We start from the raw sequence: 19564 nt of genomic DNA on the forward strand, positions 1-19564 counted from the left end.
TATTTTTTATTTATTTTATTTCTTAAAATTTTAATTGAAAAGATAAAACATGACACATCTATTTGTTTTATATTCGCAATTCTGCGATGCAAAATTTATGTGTACGCGAGCGTGTCGGCCGTTCGTGTAAGTATACGCTTTAGCAGTGAAATCGGATTTAATAGTAAGTTATCTATTTTAACAACAATTTTATGTCTTACGGTCTAGTGATTTTAGTTGGTGTTGTTGCAAAGGCGTTGTTAATTGTTGATTTTTAACGTGTAACATCTTTCAAGTTAGACAACTGTTTTGTTTTAGGTATATAGGATTGAAATATTATTTCTTACATATATTTTAATATATTGTCGATGTGGCGGCCGCCCCACCCCCAAATAATATTTTATATTTTTATAATTTAAATTTTTGGGATAAAATTTGTTCTATGTGCAAATTTAGGTTATATTTTATCCGTACGTGAATCAACTTTAATTGATATTCGTCCAGTAGATTTCCTAATTCATATCCAAAATTTCTCATTTGTATATACCTAATTAATATAATATAAAAGCTTTCTTGATTGGTACACGTATATTATACTCCAATTTTTGTAGTTTGGGATGTTATTGAGATGAAACGTAAACAAAACAATGTCTATGAATACCACAGAAAAACAATGTGAGTATTCGACCACTACATTAAGAATAGTCATATATCTACAATTATGAGTATATGTTAATAAAAATACATACTTAAAATTTATACAAAATGCTTCAAAATAATAAATAGTTACTAAAAATAATTCACTTCTGTCTTCATGAGTAGGTGCATCGAACTTTAACATCCTAAAATCATGTCTTCACATATTATAAATAATTATAATGTATCTACATAATTAATTTAAACATAAATGAAGAATGAAGTTCAATAAAATAATACATTAAAATTACAATTTTATCAATTACGATTAGTGTAGTGTGTGTCACTATTATTGTGTACATTTCTTAATTGACAAAATATTTACTTCCTTTTCACAACTAAGTCATGAAACTGAAATACAGACAGAGGCGTTGTAATATCGAGTCCTGCTCTTCTCCCATGCAGCCGGTAAGCCTTGGCGGGCCATCCCGGGCGCCATCTCTTCTTGATCAGCATCTCATCCAGCGTCTGGTCCACCAGTTTGTAATTCTTCGGCAATAGCCCATACCCATCAGGCGTGTACGTTACCTCCGGGATCGTTTTACCCCCAATATCACAAAACTTCTTTTTATTCCATTCTACAAATATCTCTTTCTCTCGACTCTTGAACTCTTCGCTTGAAGTCGAAGCGAATATATTCTCGAAATTTTTATCTTCTTGGTTGGTATCTGTTGGGCTTTTCGGTCGTTTTTTCGCTCTAATCGGGTGGTCTATTTTGACAGTGTCTCTGAGAGAGATTTTATTATTATTCTTTTGATGTTTGGATTGTCCCTTGGCCGCGTGTTTTGATAGTACTTTGTTCAATTTGGATTTCAAATTTTCGAAGGCGACTTTGTCTTTTGTTTCAACAATTCGGATCTGGGGCCTGGGTTGCTGTGGCGACCTCCTGAAATATGGTGGTACATTGTTGTGGAGGTAGGACTCGTAGTCCTCTTTGGTCGGATTCTGTAGCGGTCTCATGTTGAAGCTGATTGATATGTGTCCCCTTTTAACATCACTTCTAAGAGCTGGGAATACGCTGTTTGACGAAATACCTGATAGACAACACATGTTTATGTACGTGAAAGGCTATTGCAAACTAACAGCAATTGTATTTTTTTTTGTAATATAACAATTTAATTGTAATTGTAACGCACAAGTCTACATGGAACATTGGCCATTGCCCTCATTCATGTTTGAACTAGCTTTTGCCCATGGCTTCGCCCGCGTGTAGTTCCTACGGGAACGTTTATTTATTCGCCTTACTTCAAACTACAAGTACGCAAAAATTCAAGAAAATTTTCTTGAAGTTTGAGTAGATAAAGCGTGAAGAGGTAACAAATAAATAAACTTACTTTTGTATTTATAATATTAGTTATGTTTTTTTACTTATGATTATATCAAATTATAATTATGTGTTTATAATTTGTTCATATGAATGTTGCATAGAGTTTATCTACCTATCTATATAAACACTATAACAATTAGGAAAATTCAACTCACTTGAAATTGATGTAAACAACATCATTACTGTGATTATGCGCATGATTTTCTTGTTAGCCTGATAAAATTATTTTTGAACTCCTTTTTTATTTTTCAAGAGTGTCTTCAAAGTATGTCAATATTTATTGACGATTCTTAAGGTGAGTTGCACCGTCTAATTTGACATTGATTTTAACCGGCGCGCCTCTGAAGTTTAGACAAAATAGCGTACTTTGAGTTTATCTGCGCACGTTAAATTTAACGTCAAAGTTGACGGTGCAACTTACCCTTAGATAAAGATAATATTCTTTGTTTAAAAAATACTGAACAAAATGTAAGTCCATAAAATAAAATGTTCCCAAAAAAATTATGTTCGCACCATAACATGTATTTTTTTATGATTATACGTTTTTTTTCTCAAAAGAATTCGCGAATAAGAAAACAGGCTTGTAACAGACTTTTTAAACAATTTTGAAAATAAACGTAACCTTTTTCCCGCTATCGCAATACCAGAAATATTGATTTTGCTTTGTATATTTTAAATACATAAGTAGTTAAAATTCGATTGATTTCTCAAAGCGTGAAATTTTGTTATTTAATCATTAATATCAATGTCATAATGTCGTTATCGTAATACATATAACACACGAATTATGTAATTTTTGTATGTTTTACTAGCTATTCATAGAAGCGGAGACAAAGAAAATAAAAAATCATATATATTTTTTGATTTTATGATCTAGTTAAGTACATTTGATTTAAAAAGTATTTTTATTGTTTGCAACTTAAGTTAGAAACAAAAACTAGTCCAACTATAAAATTCATGCGGGCCAAGTCGTGGTCAGAAGCTAGTAGAGAATTGAGAACTGTTATTATATATAACTTTCTGTCGTACAGTTCTCAGGCACTTCTTACTTACTGTATCAATAGACACATATAGATTTCGTTCAAATGGTACAATGCTAATAATATTATTAACTTTGACATCAGCTTATTTCTCATCGAGTAAGTGAAACAAAAACTTATTTGAAGTTAAAACTTTATAACGGATTCTTTGATTTATGGGTAAAGGCGAATTATTTGTCTATTTCTTTTATCTGATATTACTTCAGATATACTATAGCCGTTGAGCGTCGGAGCCCAGGGTTCGCTTTCCTACTTTTTCTTTTGTTCCCCAGTGTTTCGCATTAGTTTGAATCGACCAGCAGTGAATCGACCGCAAGATATTTTGCACAATCATTAATCCCACATAAGTTAGTAGTATTCAAGAAGTATATTCATACAATCTTCTTCGTTCTTAGTAGTCAAACTCGATCAACTAACTAAATAAGTTTATAAAATAGATTAAAGTTATTTAGAGTTGCTTTTTTTATATAAAATAAATCAATATAAAAACCTAGCTGTTGCTTACCCGCAGCTAAACGTAGCCTATATCATTCTGATGTTTGAAATGGTAAAGCCATAAAAAACTTTATATTCTCCGTTTTGATGTAATGATGGAAAAAAATACAGACATTTTAATTATAATATTATTATGTATTTGTAGCTATATCTCACCGTTCAAGAGTAAACCTCGAGAACTACAGATCACTGCGCCCCTGGCTTCGAGACTTCTACAGGAGTTACCCTCGATCAAACTACGAAAACAGTGCTTTACGGAACACTGTGAAAAGGCCTTCAGTATACATAGTGTTGCCAGTTAAAATTGATAATCGCCGAACCCGCAGAACGTCGGTAGGCGAAAAATATATGGACGAAATTAAATTTGATTTGGATGAAACAATGTCGGACCTAATTATTCTGGTAAATGATATGGAAAAATCATTCGCTAAATATAATAATAACAGTGTAACTCCACGTGATAAAAGCAAACGTAATCGTGTTAATGAAATGCTTGACGCTGCCGAGATATAGCGGTTCAGCAATGTTTTGGTTGCTTCAAGCTCAAGTATAAATATAAAAAGCCCAATGTTGAAAACAAAGAATTTCATTTGATTTCCTGATTCACACGCACAGTTCACACGAGCGCTTTTTTAACGCTCGTTAAAATGCAATCCATATTTATATATTTATTCGTATAAGTTAATGGGGATTTGTTCAATGAAAAAATGTAATCGCATGGCTATACATATATTAAATGTGACTTAGTACGATTTTTTATTTAAAGTCATAGAGACTGGAGCATTTGAGGTGTGCGATGTACCATAAAGATATATAATGATTTCAAAAAACTATTTCCTTTGAAAAATTACGAAAATCTCTCTACAGTGAATGCTGTTTTTTGTTTTTTAAATTAATTCCTTGTTCACAAAAACCTTTTCTCTCCTCTCTAATCAAATCTAGAAATTGTAAAAAGTCCAATTCCGCGTGTAGACAATTAAAAGTCCCTTCAGAAAGGCGAGTGCCGCTCTACCCTGAAAGTTTCCAGCCGGTGGCTGGATTAAAATTCAGTGGCTTCCATTAGACTTGGCTCTTGTTTGAGTGGGCATTAAAATGTGGGCGATTCACCAACTTTTCAGAGATCGTTTCATGATGTAGAAGACTTGATGTTTTAATTAAGTATTGTTACTTTTCAAAGAAGAACCTTCGAAAGTTGAACCACATTTGAAAATAATCATAAATTACATCGACATAGAAGTTATATTTTTCTATCTTCATATTATTGAATTGATGCAAAAAAATATGAATGCAATAACATTAATTATTATCAAAGATATGACTATTATATTTTATGTGTAAATTTGTATTTTACTTTACAATTTTAATAATATGATGTAACAAATCTATATCACCATATAATTGAATGCAATTTCTGAATCTAACAACCGATTTTAAAAACCGGTTCCATTGTATAAGTACTCTGTAGTATTATATATAAAAAAATAACGATGATAGATAAAAAATACTACCGCCCGATAATGACATTAATTAAATACGGAACACCGTCTCGCTCGTGGCGGTGCTGGCCGCACCATTTCCCTTTATTTTATTTATTTTCTCTGGGCCTCGGGTTCAGGCGTTTTTGATTAGTGGTTTGTTATTTGCATTCTTTAACCGTCGGCCGCGGCCTAGCGAAGAAGATATAAAAAAAGTTACATTTAAATTCGACTTCTCGAATATGTCTGGCTGGATGTAGAAATTAATTTTGAAATGTTATGTTATGTTATATTATTACTTTAAATTACCTAATATATTTAGGTATTTTGATGTACGTGTGTACGTGATTGACTATTTTTCAACTAGTGAAATCAGAAACCCCTATCAAATACTAAAAACAGAAATTATATGGAGCAAAAAGCTTTTCTAATATGCTTTGATCAGGATAAACAACAATGAATAGTCCAGTAGCAGAGAAAGTAATTGACAAGATAAAAAAAAACACATCTTACAATTCTGTGCCTTCATTAGTACGTCAATGGTGTTATATCTATCAGAAAGGATCAAGGATTCTGTTTGAAAACAGATAACTAAATGAAAGACAAAAAATATTTAGACTAACTAATCTGTAAATAATGTCAACTACTGTAGCGACCCCATGTAGATAATTTATTAATTACCTGTATGACGCCGGAGAAAGTGTTATTTCGGTGGCGTGGTATTTATTGGTCTTTACAAATTAAACCGAGTCGACACGCTAAGAAGATTTATTGAAATGTATTTTATCTAGGTGGGCCGTCCAAGTAACGTATTATGTAGATCAATATAAATTTACGTTTTTCAAAAATCTGTAGAAAAAGCATCCATTAAGTAAATAGTTTGTGTAATTAAGGCTTGTGAAGAGTCCAAACTGGCTTGACCTCGTTTCGGCGTTTGACCACAACCCGCGCGGCGGTGAGCGCGGGCCGATTGGGCCCCGGGCCGATCGCAAATAGAAAGTGACCACAATGTCACCACAGTGGAAAGTTTGCCTTTCAAATGTAAATATTTTTAACTGCTAATGGTGTGCTGAAAATATTGATTTAGATTTAATCTAATTGACTCAAAGGTCTGATAGATAATGATTTTAGTATTAGGGCCGCCTTTAATATATTTGAAAATCGAATTAATATTATAAATAACTCCAAAATCGCTTTTAAATACACTTTATATTATTAATAAATATTTATTTATAAATTATTCAGTTTGTCAAATTTGCTACATAGGAATACCAGAAATAATAAATAAGGTACATTACATCCCGAAACTCCCACTGAGGGAAAACTCCCACAGGGGCCAAGCTCCGGAACACAGCTCTGGGGCACGGTCACGGTCACGGTCGCAAAATTTCTTCATAGCTTCATAAAAGTTAGGTATTATTATAAAACATTGAAATCCAGCTAGCATGTAATTTTTCCCTGATTTCCTAAATAACGGGGTGTGTCGAACAAACATAAATATGGCGTCGGTTGTAAGTAAATAATGGCCGATGAGGCTGCAATACACGTGAAATGGCAATCAAAGCTGGGTTCCTGTCGGCGGCTGCGACTCAAGTTACAGGTGACTTGCCGGCGAATAAAATTCGAAACTTGCAATAGTCATTAAAATTGTAAATTCGTTGTCAAATTTATTCAACAGTAGCGCCGTTCTCCTCGGATCAAATAAGTTTTTCAACCCTGTGGAATTATATATTTTTTTCTTTTGTTAGTGTTAGTGGCCAGTCGTGTGTCCTAATGGACGGCATATTAATATATACATTGCAAAGCACGGTGGAGAGCATAAATATCCAATATAATATTTAAATTTTACCATGTATAATTTAAATTGTATATTTAATTAATTTTTATATCCATCAAAATCGGTCCAATGGTGTTACGGTGAAAGCTTGGTAGACAGAAAGATTCATGTATGGATCATTCAGTATGGATGAGTTAACATCAAACCGCTTTTAAATCAATCCACATTTTATAGTACGCAAGCTGCAATGCGGAGTTATGGATTGCAGCCAAAATTGACCATTAACGACAGCCTTCAAAGACTCAGTGCAATCCCACTGGCATTACGAAACATTGTTTCATTTACTTGCAATAAATCGCGTGTGTGTGGTTCCGCCCTAGAATAAGATCACTCGATATTCTCCCGTGGATGTCGTAGGAGGCTACTGAGGTATACAGCCGAGGCAGCTGATAGGAAACTTTCCCAAGGAGGGCTGGTATCAGGCAGGCGGCTAGTGGGAATATGACAGCCGTCTTCAAAATTTTACGACAATCCCTGGACTTCACGGCGTCACAGCCCCAAACGCAACCGTGATTATGCGGAGACGAGAGAGAGTTTTACAACCAGCTTTTATAGTCATCCAAGCTAATATTTCAGGTGAACTCAAACTCAACAAGTGTAGGCAATCTGGTTTTATTTTAATAAAACTTGCATTAGCTTTTGTTCAATGTTTTTCTCCTGTTAATATGTGTACAATAGATTTATATTTACATTAAACATTTATATGAACATTTTTATATACAACACACATATCATCATAGTTAGTCTCATAGGCGATGGTCTAGTAACAGGTCTCTATTTATCTAATCACAATTCCACCAATAAGCCCATTTTTACCCCACTTACTACCTGTAGTGAAGGCGAAAATTTATTTAACCGTGTTACTACCGCCTCGGTAGAACTACCGGCAAATATGCTAACATATAACTACCTTGGCCTTCGAGCTTCGAAACTTTTGGCTCTATACACCCCGTGTTCCTACACGGGACAAAGACGTGATGAATTTGTAGTTGAACACACACGGTGCCGCGTATCGCCGTGACACTATAGTTTTTAGCGGCGCGAATGCGCGACATACCTAACCTACGTATGCAAGAGGGTCGATCGGTTTTCATAGAGGTCCTGGAGGATTCTCACCTTAATTAAGTTTTCTGTAACTAATAAGAAAAAACTTTTATTTCATTCGCACGTCAACACACACAGAAACACCTTAACAAAGTAAATACAAAAGCGCCGGAACTCGACTTTAACGGTTAACTCTCTATTTTTCTTTTAACTCCGCAATTATCTTCATTATAGAAAGCGCGAAGCGAGCTTTAAATCAGGACGAATTAAATTTCTTCGTTAAAATTTGAATTAAATACACTACAGCTTTTATTTTTTAATAGCGTTACAGCCTTGCTTTAAGTTTTAGTAGTAAATTAGTTTTGTCTGTACTTTAGAATTAGATTTTTTTCGACAACAACCAGCTGAAATTATCGAAAAGATTTGGATCCATCGCGCACCACCGTTTTCATTTACATATGAATCCTGTAATACCTTTTCTTCCTTCGATCCACTCAAATAAGCCAATAATTTAATTATGTTTGCGTGGTAATTATTAGACTTATAACACAGGTAATATATACTTTTCATAATGGAAATAAATACTGTTATTGAGGGGAGTACATGCGGGCGGAGCCGCGGGCACAAGTTAGTATGAACGCGAAAGTAAGTTTAGTGGTCTTTTGCATAAATATAATGTATAAGAATGGCGAAGCCTGAAGGACATAAGCTACCTTTCATCCCGTTTCGCGAGCTAATAATATCATATTAACTTGAGGTAATAAGAATTATTCGGTACTTGAGGACTCGTTTAAAGTTTTGATGAGTTACGGCAACAGTTTATCCTGGATGATGAGATAAAGACAAACCTCCAGTTTTTATTTTCGGGAGGCTGTGGGTTGGGTGATAAATAAATACATAATAATGACGAAGTAGGTACGTACCTAGTTATGTAAGAAAATCGCTTGGATTTCAATATTCGATAGTGGAGTTTTTAGTGGAATGGAAAAGTATCTGATTAAATTAAAGTTCACATCTTTACATATTATACAATAAAACTCTCTGCTGTGTGTCTCAATCTGTTCGCAATAACTTTTAGAAACTACTACACTGATTATCAGCCGGTTTTCACCAATAGTGTGATTCCTGCGGAAGGTTTAAGTGTATAATTTACAATGCAATACAATACAATAAATTATTATGTTTTTATCCGAGCGAAGCAGAGTCATGCCGCTAGTGAGTAATAATAGATAGACTATAGACACACGGATCAACAGCACACAAAACGAAAGAAAATATATAAACCAATAGAAAACAATTTAATTAATAGTTCCTTTTCATTTCACCGGTAGGCCGGGTGACCGAGTTCGGCGGGTTATTGATACCTAATTAACGAAGGGTTAAATAGATAAGGTTTATTTCAAAACTCTTCGGGTATTGATAATTAAGCTCTATTCAATGAAACTCGGCCGGTGTAAAAAGGATTTTAGTAGAATTTATTAATTTATATTTAATTCGGTAGAGAGGTCTAAGATTGGAGATCTATCAAAATGTATGACTCTTTCATTGACAATGCACAGCCAAAATTACTGAGCATAGAAAACTGTAACTTGGTAGATAATGGTAAATAATAAATTTATAGGTTCCTTGGTAGGGGTGTACTAAAAGAGGATTACCCGAAATTCCTATAGAATTGAGAAAAAGTGGAGAGGGCAATTCAGATACCTTGAGCGTTTCTGTTCTGTGTTCTGCTTCCTGAAGGAGCTAGATTTGTTCGACGAATATAGCTGTTCAGACAAGTCCAGCCAAGAGAAAAGTCCTTGAGAGAACTCTTTTTCTTTGCGTGTCACTTCACAGAATCACGGCCTTAAAAAATAAGGCTTATTTTTACGCTGACCCCTTATTTCACAGTGTAAAGCTTTTAATAGTTGCTTTAGAGTGACTCTGCGAAACCTGCAGTCACGCGAGGATATGACAGAGTTAGTGAGATAAGAACATGGTCGCCTTAATATTTCAGTTACGGTATAAGACAAGGTTTAATCTAGTTGAGTACCTGCCAACGGTGATCGATGAGGAAAGCTGTTAGCGATAAAAATTCCGAAAATTATTGGTGTAGAAAACAGCGTAAGTACTTGTACTTGTCAATTGAACCACTGACGAGAAAGGGTACATGTACACTGTTTAAAGAAAAAACAATAAACATAAATGAAATGTTAAAAAGAAAACATTAGGTATGTCTATTTGTTTTATCAGCTGGTGTTGCTTATATAGAAATAAATGGATAGCTTCCTACATTATTATCATCATAGCTATTCTAATTCCTCACTGTTGGAGCACTGGCGCCTTTTTGATGTATACGGAGACTAAGACCGAAACTAGATTTCTTGGCTGAAACTGGCCAAAACCAAAATCGAACTTTTGGTCGGTCACCAGTATTTATTCATTTTAATTTAATCATGTATTTAAGCACATTGCGAATTGTTTGTCGCTCATAGAAAGCCTCCACACTACAAGTTCTACGCCGTAGCAGGTCGTAGAGGGTCTACGAAATAATTGGCTTGGTCTAGTGCCTTGGTATTTAGGGTTATATTATACTTGATATTACAATAGATTAAAAATATAATATAGCATATGAGTTCGATAGTGTCTGACACATTTTGAATATACTTAACGTATAACAAAGTATCAATATCTTTAGCCTAATTTGCATCAGTCAAATTTGACGTTAATTTAAACTCGAGCGCCGTCGCCGATTACATACAATGGTGTACTTTGCGTTGTTCTGTGCACGTTAAAGATGACTAATGCAAAAAGTGTTTGGTATTAAAACGTCAAACTTTAAATAACTTAAAAACAAAACACTGTTAGCTACGAATGAATATTTTTATACTAATATATATGCGAAAGTTTGTCTGTCTTTCTGTCAGTATGACACGCTTGGTCAATTTTGATGAAATTTGGTGCAAATGTAGACAACCGCGGGCGGAGCTGCAAGTGTCATTTAGTACTTTATAAATTCTGTTGAGAGCATATATAATTTTTATTTAACTGAGCAAACAAAGTCATATTTGGACAAATGATCAGGGTGACTGTAATTTCTGCTAATGCAGATGATAACCCAATCTGTATTGAGCCCTGATTCGCTGTCACCACAGTCGGTGATGAGGGTAGCCAGCTTACCAAACATCCTCTTTGATCCGTATACCTGGATCAATCAGTATTACGGAATATTCTGAGCTTTGTTTTGTTACATTGTGAAGTCAATTTGTTATTATAAAAATAACTTTTATTTACGGCACCTTTTATTCCAATATTCGCACAAGAACAATACCCTCGGATGTAGTTAGTATATAAACAAAGCTATTTAAAAACCGTTCCCCGTTAATGGAATGTACAAGAAAACAGGCCATTAATAGATTGAAATGAAAAAAAAAAAGATGATGTTCTAGATTCAAACATATTTTCTTTTGAAATTTTCCCGCTGATTATATTCCCAACGGCTTTTATTATTTAAACCAGCCAGATATTTTTCCCCTGGAAAATTGTATGATATTATGCTATTATTGGTGGTTCAATGAAAATATCAAACTTTACATTACACAAATTGTTAAAAAAATGCATGATTTACAATAAGAAATACTTTCATTTACAAACCAGAATGAAAAGTAGCTGTCATTTGATTTTTCGGAAAAACAGTTTCCAAACCAACCCCTTTATCCTCAAGAGATCAAAAACGTGCGACAGTCACTGCAGAATGCAGACTAAAAATTAGGGACAGTACCACACGTTTCGACCTGTGCAAACGTGTCCAATTTCGGAATGGATATGGTACCTACTTCGTAATTCAAACCAAACGTGAATCTTGTATTTGAGAGATATTTTTAACAAATAAGATTGGGTTGCACCAGTCAACTTTGCCGTTAACTTAAACCTGCGTGCTTCCGTTTAGATAAATTTGCGTACTTTCCGTTTTTCTGCGTAGGTTAAAGTTAACTGGTGTTGTTTTTTTTTTCATTGAATGTGACATTATTGCGTACTCGCAAATTTTTATTTCATCAAATGTTTCAATCCATCGAAATGTTGATAAAACAAACAGTCTGAAAAAAAAACACACCTGCGTTCTAAAACCAATTAAAATATATAAAGGAAAGAAAAACAATGCTGTCCGAACAATATTAGATAGGCGGATTGAAACACAAGCATTCAACATATCTGAATCAATAGAACTCTTTTTTTAGGACAGAGCTTGTCTGGGTTTTCTGATAACGCAAATTGACTTGTCAATAATTTGACAGCTCGTTTGCTAAATATTGACAGCTCGTTTGCTAAATATATTTCAAAGTTATCAATAAATTGAATATAACTGAACAGTTGTTTCACATTCGAATTTGAAAATTAAAATAACTATAAAAAATTATGTACATTGAACATAATAAAATCCAACATTAAAACAAAAATCTCTATAGTACTGTCAACAGCACATCAAGTTACTCTGCGTGAACCTTTATTGCGCGGTAATAGCGGCGAGTTTGCAATGAATTTGGGTAGGTTGCTGTGCTGTTGACTGTAGGAAGTGGAAGCGAATTTCACTTTGAATAATGTTCGAATATAATTGAAATATAATTTTCTGTTAATATAAGACAACCTAATTTCGTGTGAGCAAAAATATTAATGGGGTATTATTTGGTTTCTCTCGGCCTATTACAATACCTGAAAAGACGCGTCTGACATTATTTCGAAATTGAATAATAATTTATTGTTAGCATCGGATCAAAATGTTACATTGACGCAGTGACCTCGGTGGCGCAGTGGTAAAGTGAGTGCCCCTGAACCGAGAGGTTCCCGGGTTCAATCCCCGGTCGGGTCATGATGGAAAATGATCTTTTTCTGATTGGCCGGGGTCTTGGATGTTTTTCTATATATGTATTTGTTATAAAATATAGTATCGTTGAGTTAGTATCCCATAACACAAGTCTCTAACTTACTTTGGGGCTAGCTCAATCTGTGTGATTTGTCCCAATATTTATTATTATTATTTATTTACATTTTCATTGGAAATCGAAACCATTTGTAGCTATCATTCAATAACATGTATTCGCATCACCTTATCCATAATAGAATCATTGTACTTACAGTTTTCAATTCATATATTTCTCTTTCAATATATACAACTTAAAATGCCGTCTATACTACAATATTTTCGTGCCAAATTTTATTAAAACCATTTCAGTCGTTTTTATTCACTGCAAACATAAAAATATATTTTTCTCACTCTGTTAACAATATTAGTATGTAATAGTAATATTACATTGTTATACACAATCAATTAGCCTATGGAGGAATATATGAGGAACCTATAATCAAGGCCTCGTATTAAGATACGAGGAGTAAATATAAGTACTTACTTTCCTCCTCATAAAGAAAAAGCCAACACTGCAAGTTAATTAGAAGGAAGAAAAAAAAAGTTATATTAGGTGGCAATAAAAACGGTTTACGACAAGATGAGCGCTCCTTATTGTGAACATCAAAGATGATTGTCTTACCATACATGTATACACACACACCCTGACATATTGCTCATACACGTGCTGACACGAGTTTGAGAAATACCCTGTTTCTTTTTCAGAAATATACGCGGATCACGTGTCTCCATTAAAACGTTCAGTTGTCGGGATTCGTAATTTTTTGTTGTCAAAATGGATAGGGAATATGTATCAAGATATATTTTTTAATAGACAACACTTTATGGCCCGCGCTCTGAGCCTGTGACACGTGCAGCTCCGATGGACACAAACACAGAAACGGACACAATATACCCAGAACTGCAGGCAAACATGATCACAAGTACAAATATTTGCCCGCGCTGGAAATCGAACCTAGATCAGATTAACTAATAATTATATTAATCTTGAAGCGACGGTGACAAATGGCGGAGCCGCTTCTCTTTGAACCTAAAGGTCCCAAGTTCAAATCCTATTCATGCTACTTGAGTTTATATATCAATCTGACCCATAAATATGGTAGTTTTCACCACTTGTTCCGATGAAGGAAAACATGGCGAGGTAAATTGCATGCACAATGGTAGATAGAATGTCAATATAAAATATATCATGCGTTTGTGTCGGTACTTAAAAACACGATTTTGACATGTCAATGGTACTTACACAATTTGGACATGTCATTTATTATCACTATAACATTTTTTATATATAACATTAGACACGAAATAAATGCGGCGATTTAAGAATGGGCTATTTTTTTGAAATTTTGGCATTGAGTTAGCTGATACCTTGGATTAACATAAGGTTCCTTTTTATTACAAAAGTACGCGACTCCCGTAGGATTTTCAGCTAGTATTTCAATAGAAAACATAAGATACCATGGCTTACCTTTTTTTAAATAGCTAAACAAAGCGGTACAGCTTGTGTGGTAATTGTAGAAAGAAATGGCAAAGCAATCCATATGATAAGTCGCTGTATGAAGCGCGAATGATTGGCAACCAATATTAATTTAGAATGTTACTTTACCCTTTACATGTTTCGTTTCATTTTTTCAATTCTTTCTTTTTTGTGTTAGTATTATGTATTGTTCTTTCCTTGTGCGTGTTAGTTTTATGTATGTTTGCCTATATCAGTGCATTACTTCCTTGCCTCTTAATAGACACATTACTGTGTAATTACCCGCGTGTTTCCCCTGGCAGACACTCGTGTCGAGAGTCCTCCAGACATTTGTTGACAAATAAATAATGTACGGAAGTGGATTATTGTCAAATTTCTTCACGTGCTAATAGAGACGTTGACTTACCTGTGTATTTAACTAGTGTAAAGAAGTGAATAATTGTAGAATTTTCTCACAGTTGAGACTTTATAGCATGAAATTTTGCGATTCGATTTCGTGCGTTATTCGAATTGAGTTCATCGAAGAAAAATAAATAATTTTGACTAAGTTTATATGAATATGAAAAATGTTGGAACCAGCATTAATAGTATTTTTTTTATTTATTTAGTTACATAATTTTGTTACAAAAATTTCCACGAAAAGGGTACTAAAAATCTTGTGTCACTTCTGTACTAATATTATTTACAAGCAAGCGCTCTACGGTGTCCGATTGCGTTTGCGTAGACAGGCGCCGCTGTTGAGAAAGAGGCAATTTTTCTTTTTATAAATTGATATACGGAACCCAAATAGATGGTATTACGTACACTAATAGCCGGGAAAAATAAGGAGTTCTTATACATTAGGGTTGCTTGCTTTGTTGCTGTCCTCTAATAGATTATAGGTGGATAATCTGTCGTATCATATCACATCAGTATACATACATCAATAGAGGAGACGAAATTTTGCCGGTCGTGATTTATACATATTAAAATTGTATAAAGTATTAGCGCTAATACTATAGTCTAGGCTTCGCTCGTGTAAAAACATAATCAATTATACCCCTAAACCTTCCACTATCTATTGGTGAAAACCGCATAAAAACCCGTGCAGTAGTTTTTGAGTATATTGCGGACAGACAGATGCGGTAGAGGACTTTGTTTTATAATACGTAAGGATAAGGATACTCAAATTTGAATGAAATGTGTGAAACGCACTCAAATTTCTAAAAAAAAGTAGGCACCACGGAGCAAAAATAAATATATATTTGGTCCGTAGTAGTCGCTATTTATTGTTAAACAAATCCTTGTATTCTTACATATTCTAGTGTCGTAACGCTTACCAAACCGATAGTTCCAGATTCATCCACTGAATTCAAATTAAGAAGGCAAATAGAATTGCTATCTGCTACATGGACACTAACATCATCGCTGACTAAACAATAAGTGTGTTTGACGATTACATGAATCTGAGCAGTCTATTAGGTACATATACTGTGAGAGAAGTGTGTGGTTTTATTAAACCACACTATTAACTATTGTTAAACAAGAAGACAAACAGAATTTTGTTTAAGAGTTAAAATAATTTTCTCATTTTCCATAGGACTACGCCATTTTTTAGTAGTACGATCACCGATAAATAAATGTTTTATAATATTATTTAGGTAGGTAAGTGAAGGCAGGTAATATATTTTAATTTTAATTTTAGTGTAAATACATTAAAATTAGCAAAATTTAGAATTAGCAAATAAAATAAATATTTAAAGTTATTATTTAAACATGGTTTCAAATTGTTTTTTGAATTTTATGTTCGACCACATGCCATTGTGTCTGAGGAGAGAAGTAGTAAGTTCTTCAGAGTCTAGTATGCCACTTCTATTGTGAGATTGATTCAAAATTCTGTGCACACAGCAGACCTTTCATTGGTATGCGGGACTCGAATCAGGCACAGGTACATAATTCTGACTTCAGTGAGGACAACGAACACTTCTGTTATTTGCTCGTCTGTGGAATATCTGGATACGAAATTTATTATTTGAATGACCTATTGAATCCAACTGAGTTCTGACTAAACTCTCGACTGTGATCGATAAGGGCTAGGTTCAAATTCAACTTGTGCCAAATAAGTTGATATGTTAATTTGACTCATTCGTTTTCATAGAAAATCTGCTTGATTCCCTCACAATGTTTTCCTGACTCTGACTAGAAATTGAGTCCAGTATGTTGTGTTATGTATACTGTCACTAAATGTCATTTTTGTTTTAAATTCTGCATACCAGTGACGGTGTAACATATCGGACTTCAAATTATTAATTATATTGATGTATACAACATCAAATAATAATTAAATGATTGTATCATGTTACTAAAAATATTTTTTCATATAAAGAAATAATTTATTGCTCAATATAAAAACACTATAAAAGTTTTAGGTCGTTACACTACATTTTCTATATGAAATTCAGTTGTACACACGAGTTTAAAATATTAAAACAAACGTTACAGCTCCCTGAAACTACAATGTTACTAACTTCCGTTGCGCCGCAGAATGTTTATGACACGTTATATTTCGTCCTATTATTCTTACAAAGTCGGTGTTGCAACTACAAACACTAACAACCCGTTTTCAGTGACCGCAAACCCTAGGTATGAACCCAGGGTTGTTACCTAGTTGTTGTTTGTTCTTAGGGTCACCAACACCGACTTTGTAAGAATACTTTGGACGAAATACTGCATATTGAAATTGAAATTTAAAAAAATAATTAGCTAGTAGTAAAGGAAGGTGTCGGACGACCTGCGATGAGATGGGCGGACGATATAATGAAAGTGGCAGGTTGTACATGGATGAGAGAGGCCTATGCTCAGCAGATGATGAGTACAGGAAGTATTATATAATCTGTGCCTGTAGTATGTAGTTTAAAGTGGACGTCAAGAAGTGCTTTTGTAAGCCTGATTATTATAATATATACTAGCACTCCGCGGTTTATCATTCGTGTGATTATTTAAATGTTGTAATTATTTAAAACAAAATATTTGCGATAAAGACTTACGTTTTTAATTTTATCGCGCTAGCGCCACCTACTTCGTAAAGCGCCATCTACTTCGTAAAGCTCCACCTACTGCGTAAAGCGCCACTATCAGATTTTTTGACCAAATCCTACTTTCAGGATAAAAAGTAGTAAGAGTTTATCCAAGCGATCCAGCTATGTTTATACCAAATTGAATTAAATTTGGCCCAGCCGTTTGAGCTTGAAGAATAACAAACATCCGAAGCCCCGGGGCGCACCTAGTTTCATATAAGAGTGAACCTGAAATACATAATAAAATTTCTTCTAAACTTTTTGCCATTTAGAAAATACATTTTCAAACTAAATAAATATATTCACTCATTTAAACTTCAAAAAAGAAGCCTGTCTGTCAGTAGGCTTTGTTTTTTGAAACATCAAAGGTAGATAGACACATGAAATATTCATTGAATGTGTTTTCCATTTTCAAAAGTCTCAATAAGGGTTGTAAGACTATCAACTAAAATCAGCCATAAAAAATACGAAGAAGAAGCTATACGGTGAAATACTGGCCGTAAAAACTTTTTAAACGCAAACAGTTATCGGCAAAAATATAAAAATCAAACAATAAAGATGGGAGATATAAGGCAGCTTCGTCGTGTCGCCTTTATGAGACGTTTTAAGCTATTGTTAAACTTCCCAGTAGTTCCCGTCTCTCCCAGAGCCTTTGGAAAAGCGGACTCATGTTTATAGCCAAAATCAGAGCTTAATTCTTACGTACTTTTAATACCTCATGAGAAAGTTCGTTAAGGATAGTATTCTTATTAGCAATGCAGATTTATAGGGTAAACTCATACCTTTAATCCAATTACATAGCTTAGGATGGGCTAGCAGTATGCGGATTACAATTAACCAGAGCTACCAGCTGATGATTAAAATTAAAGTTTCAAAAGTTACTTTTTGGTTTAAGCACTTAATTTATATTTAATTTTGAAAGGGAATCATGTGCCCTTAGAGAGCGTAGGCGATACTAAAATAACTCCAAACAAAACACTAAACACAATATATAAATAGGCGTCACTGAATTCGCGTTACAATGTACGGCCTATATTACCTATATGTTTCGTTGATATTGATTTTGTATGATACCCTAAACCTAAATCAGACGTTTTTAAATAGTGGTCTTAGGTTAGTACACTTTGCAAACGGGTTTTAAAGAGAAGGAATATACTTTCAAAGTTCGGGCACGTTTCAACTGCACAGAGTCGGATTTCATAGAAGAATGCTTCATGGGCGGTAACTTACATTTAAGGCTTGTGCACATCAACTACATGATGTGCCCGCGTGCATCTTCTTATATGGAATTGTTTTGTATTGTATATGGAATTGTACTTTACGCGTCTAAGCATATGAATTATACACTTTAGAAACATCGATTTACAAAGATTATATGTAACTCACTTTCAATCCACCCTTGCAAATTTTCTCATGATGATCTCATGATCTCATTCCTTCACCGGAAGTAAGTGGTGGTCGATGAAAACTACTATACATGAATCAGATTGTTATACAAACTCTTGTGGTACGAGTAGGATTCGAACCTGGAACCTTTCAGTTCACAGTCTTTAACCATTAATTACACCACCACCGCTTCAACAATAGGTATTTGTATTCGAGGGTTAATCAAGCTGTCAAAATGTCATTTACTTGATATGAGAGTTCTGCAAATGAAGATGTGTTTGATGATAATGATCTTCAGTATCAATGTGGGCACAAAGCAGTCGGAGACGGAGATATTAACGCGATAATCTGCTTCCAGCTCCAATGAACTCCGAAACCTACATATGACATGTTCTGAATAAAGCTGCGCGTATATTGCAGCAAATTGACGTCCCTGCATGGCCTCGAATGTATCCGATTTATTTGACGTTTCTAAGTGTATGTTAAGGTTTAATTTCTGAATAAATCTTTGGTTTAGGCTGGGCTCGTTCATATATGAGAGAGAGAGACAGAGATGTCCATGTGTTGAGGGCAGTCTTCGGAGGTGAGTCCAGCACTGTCATCTCGCATTTTAAACACAGGCAGGCTCAGAACAGAAAAGTGTATATGTGTACTGAAACAACATGACGCGCATTTAGTTCTTGCAACCAGACTTTGCTCCTGTATCCCTCATTTAAAATACCACGTTATTTGCTCTTCGTGTACTTAACAAATTTGATCGAAACATCCAGAAAATATTACGTGATTGCAAAAGTTCTCACACAAATTCTCAGATCCACATATTGTAATATATCAGTAGAAAGTAATATAGGG

General features: G+C 34.3%; 1 protein-coding gene across 7 annotated transcripts; it reads right to left on the reverse strand.

Moving 5' to 3' along the window:
* Positions 1 to 916: 916 nt before the first annotated feature.
* On the reverse strand, positions 917 to 2658 carry LOC128680603 (uncharacterized). Of its 7 annotated transcripts, none has more exons than XM_053763856.2 (3): positions 2424 to 2658; positions 2158 to 2260; positions 917 to 1709 (listed from the first exon to the last, which is right to left on the reverse strand). In XM_053763856.2, exons 2-3 carry the CDS (start codon positions 2198 to 2200, stop codon positions 997 to 999), a joined length of 756 nt encoding a protein of 251 aa, XP_053619831.1. In that variant the 5' UTR covers positions 2201 to 2260; positions 2424 to 2658; the 3' UTR covers positions 917 to 996. The 7 variants fall into 7 exon arrangements, with proteins under 7 accessions (XP_053619831.1, XP_053619828.1, XP_053619833.1 ...); XM_053763853.2 differs by having other exon boundaries at positions 2158 to 2343; XM_053763858.2 differs by having other exon boundaries at positions 2516 to 2653.
* Between the last annotated feature and the right edge of the window lie 16906 nt (positions 2659 to 19564).

Source organism: Plodia interpunctella, chromosome 24 (assembly GCF_027563975.2).
Source record: "Plodia interpunctella isolate USDA-ARS_2022_Savannah chromosome 24, ilPloInte3.2, whole genome shotgun sequence".
Lineage (NCBI taxonomy): Eukaryota > Metazoa > Arthropoda > Insecta > Lepidoptera > Pyralidae > Plodia > Plodia interpunctella.

What these genes read in the sequence shown, in the direction of transcription:
- LOC128680603 (XM_053763856.2), bottom strand. Translation starts at nt 2,200, where the DNA reads ATGCGCATAATCACAGTAATGATGTTGTTTACATCAATTTCAA. An exon ending in GTTGTTTACATCAATTTCAA is followed by an intron (nt 1,710 to 2,157) that starts GTGAGTTGAATT and finishes GTTGTCTATCAG; the next exon opens with GTATTTCGTCAAACAGCGTA.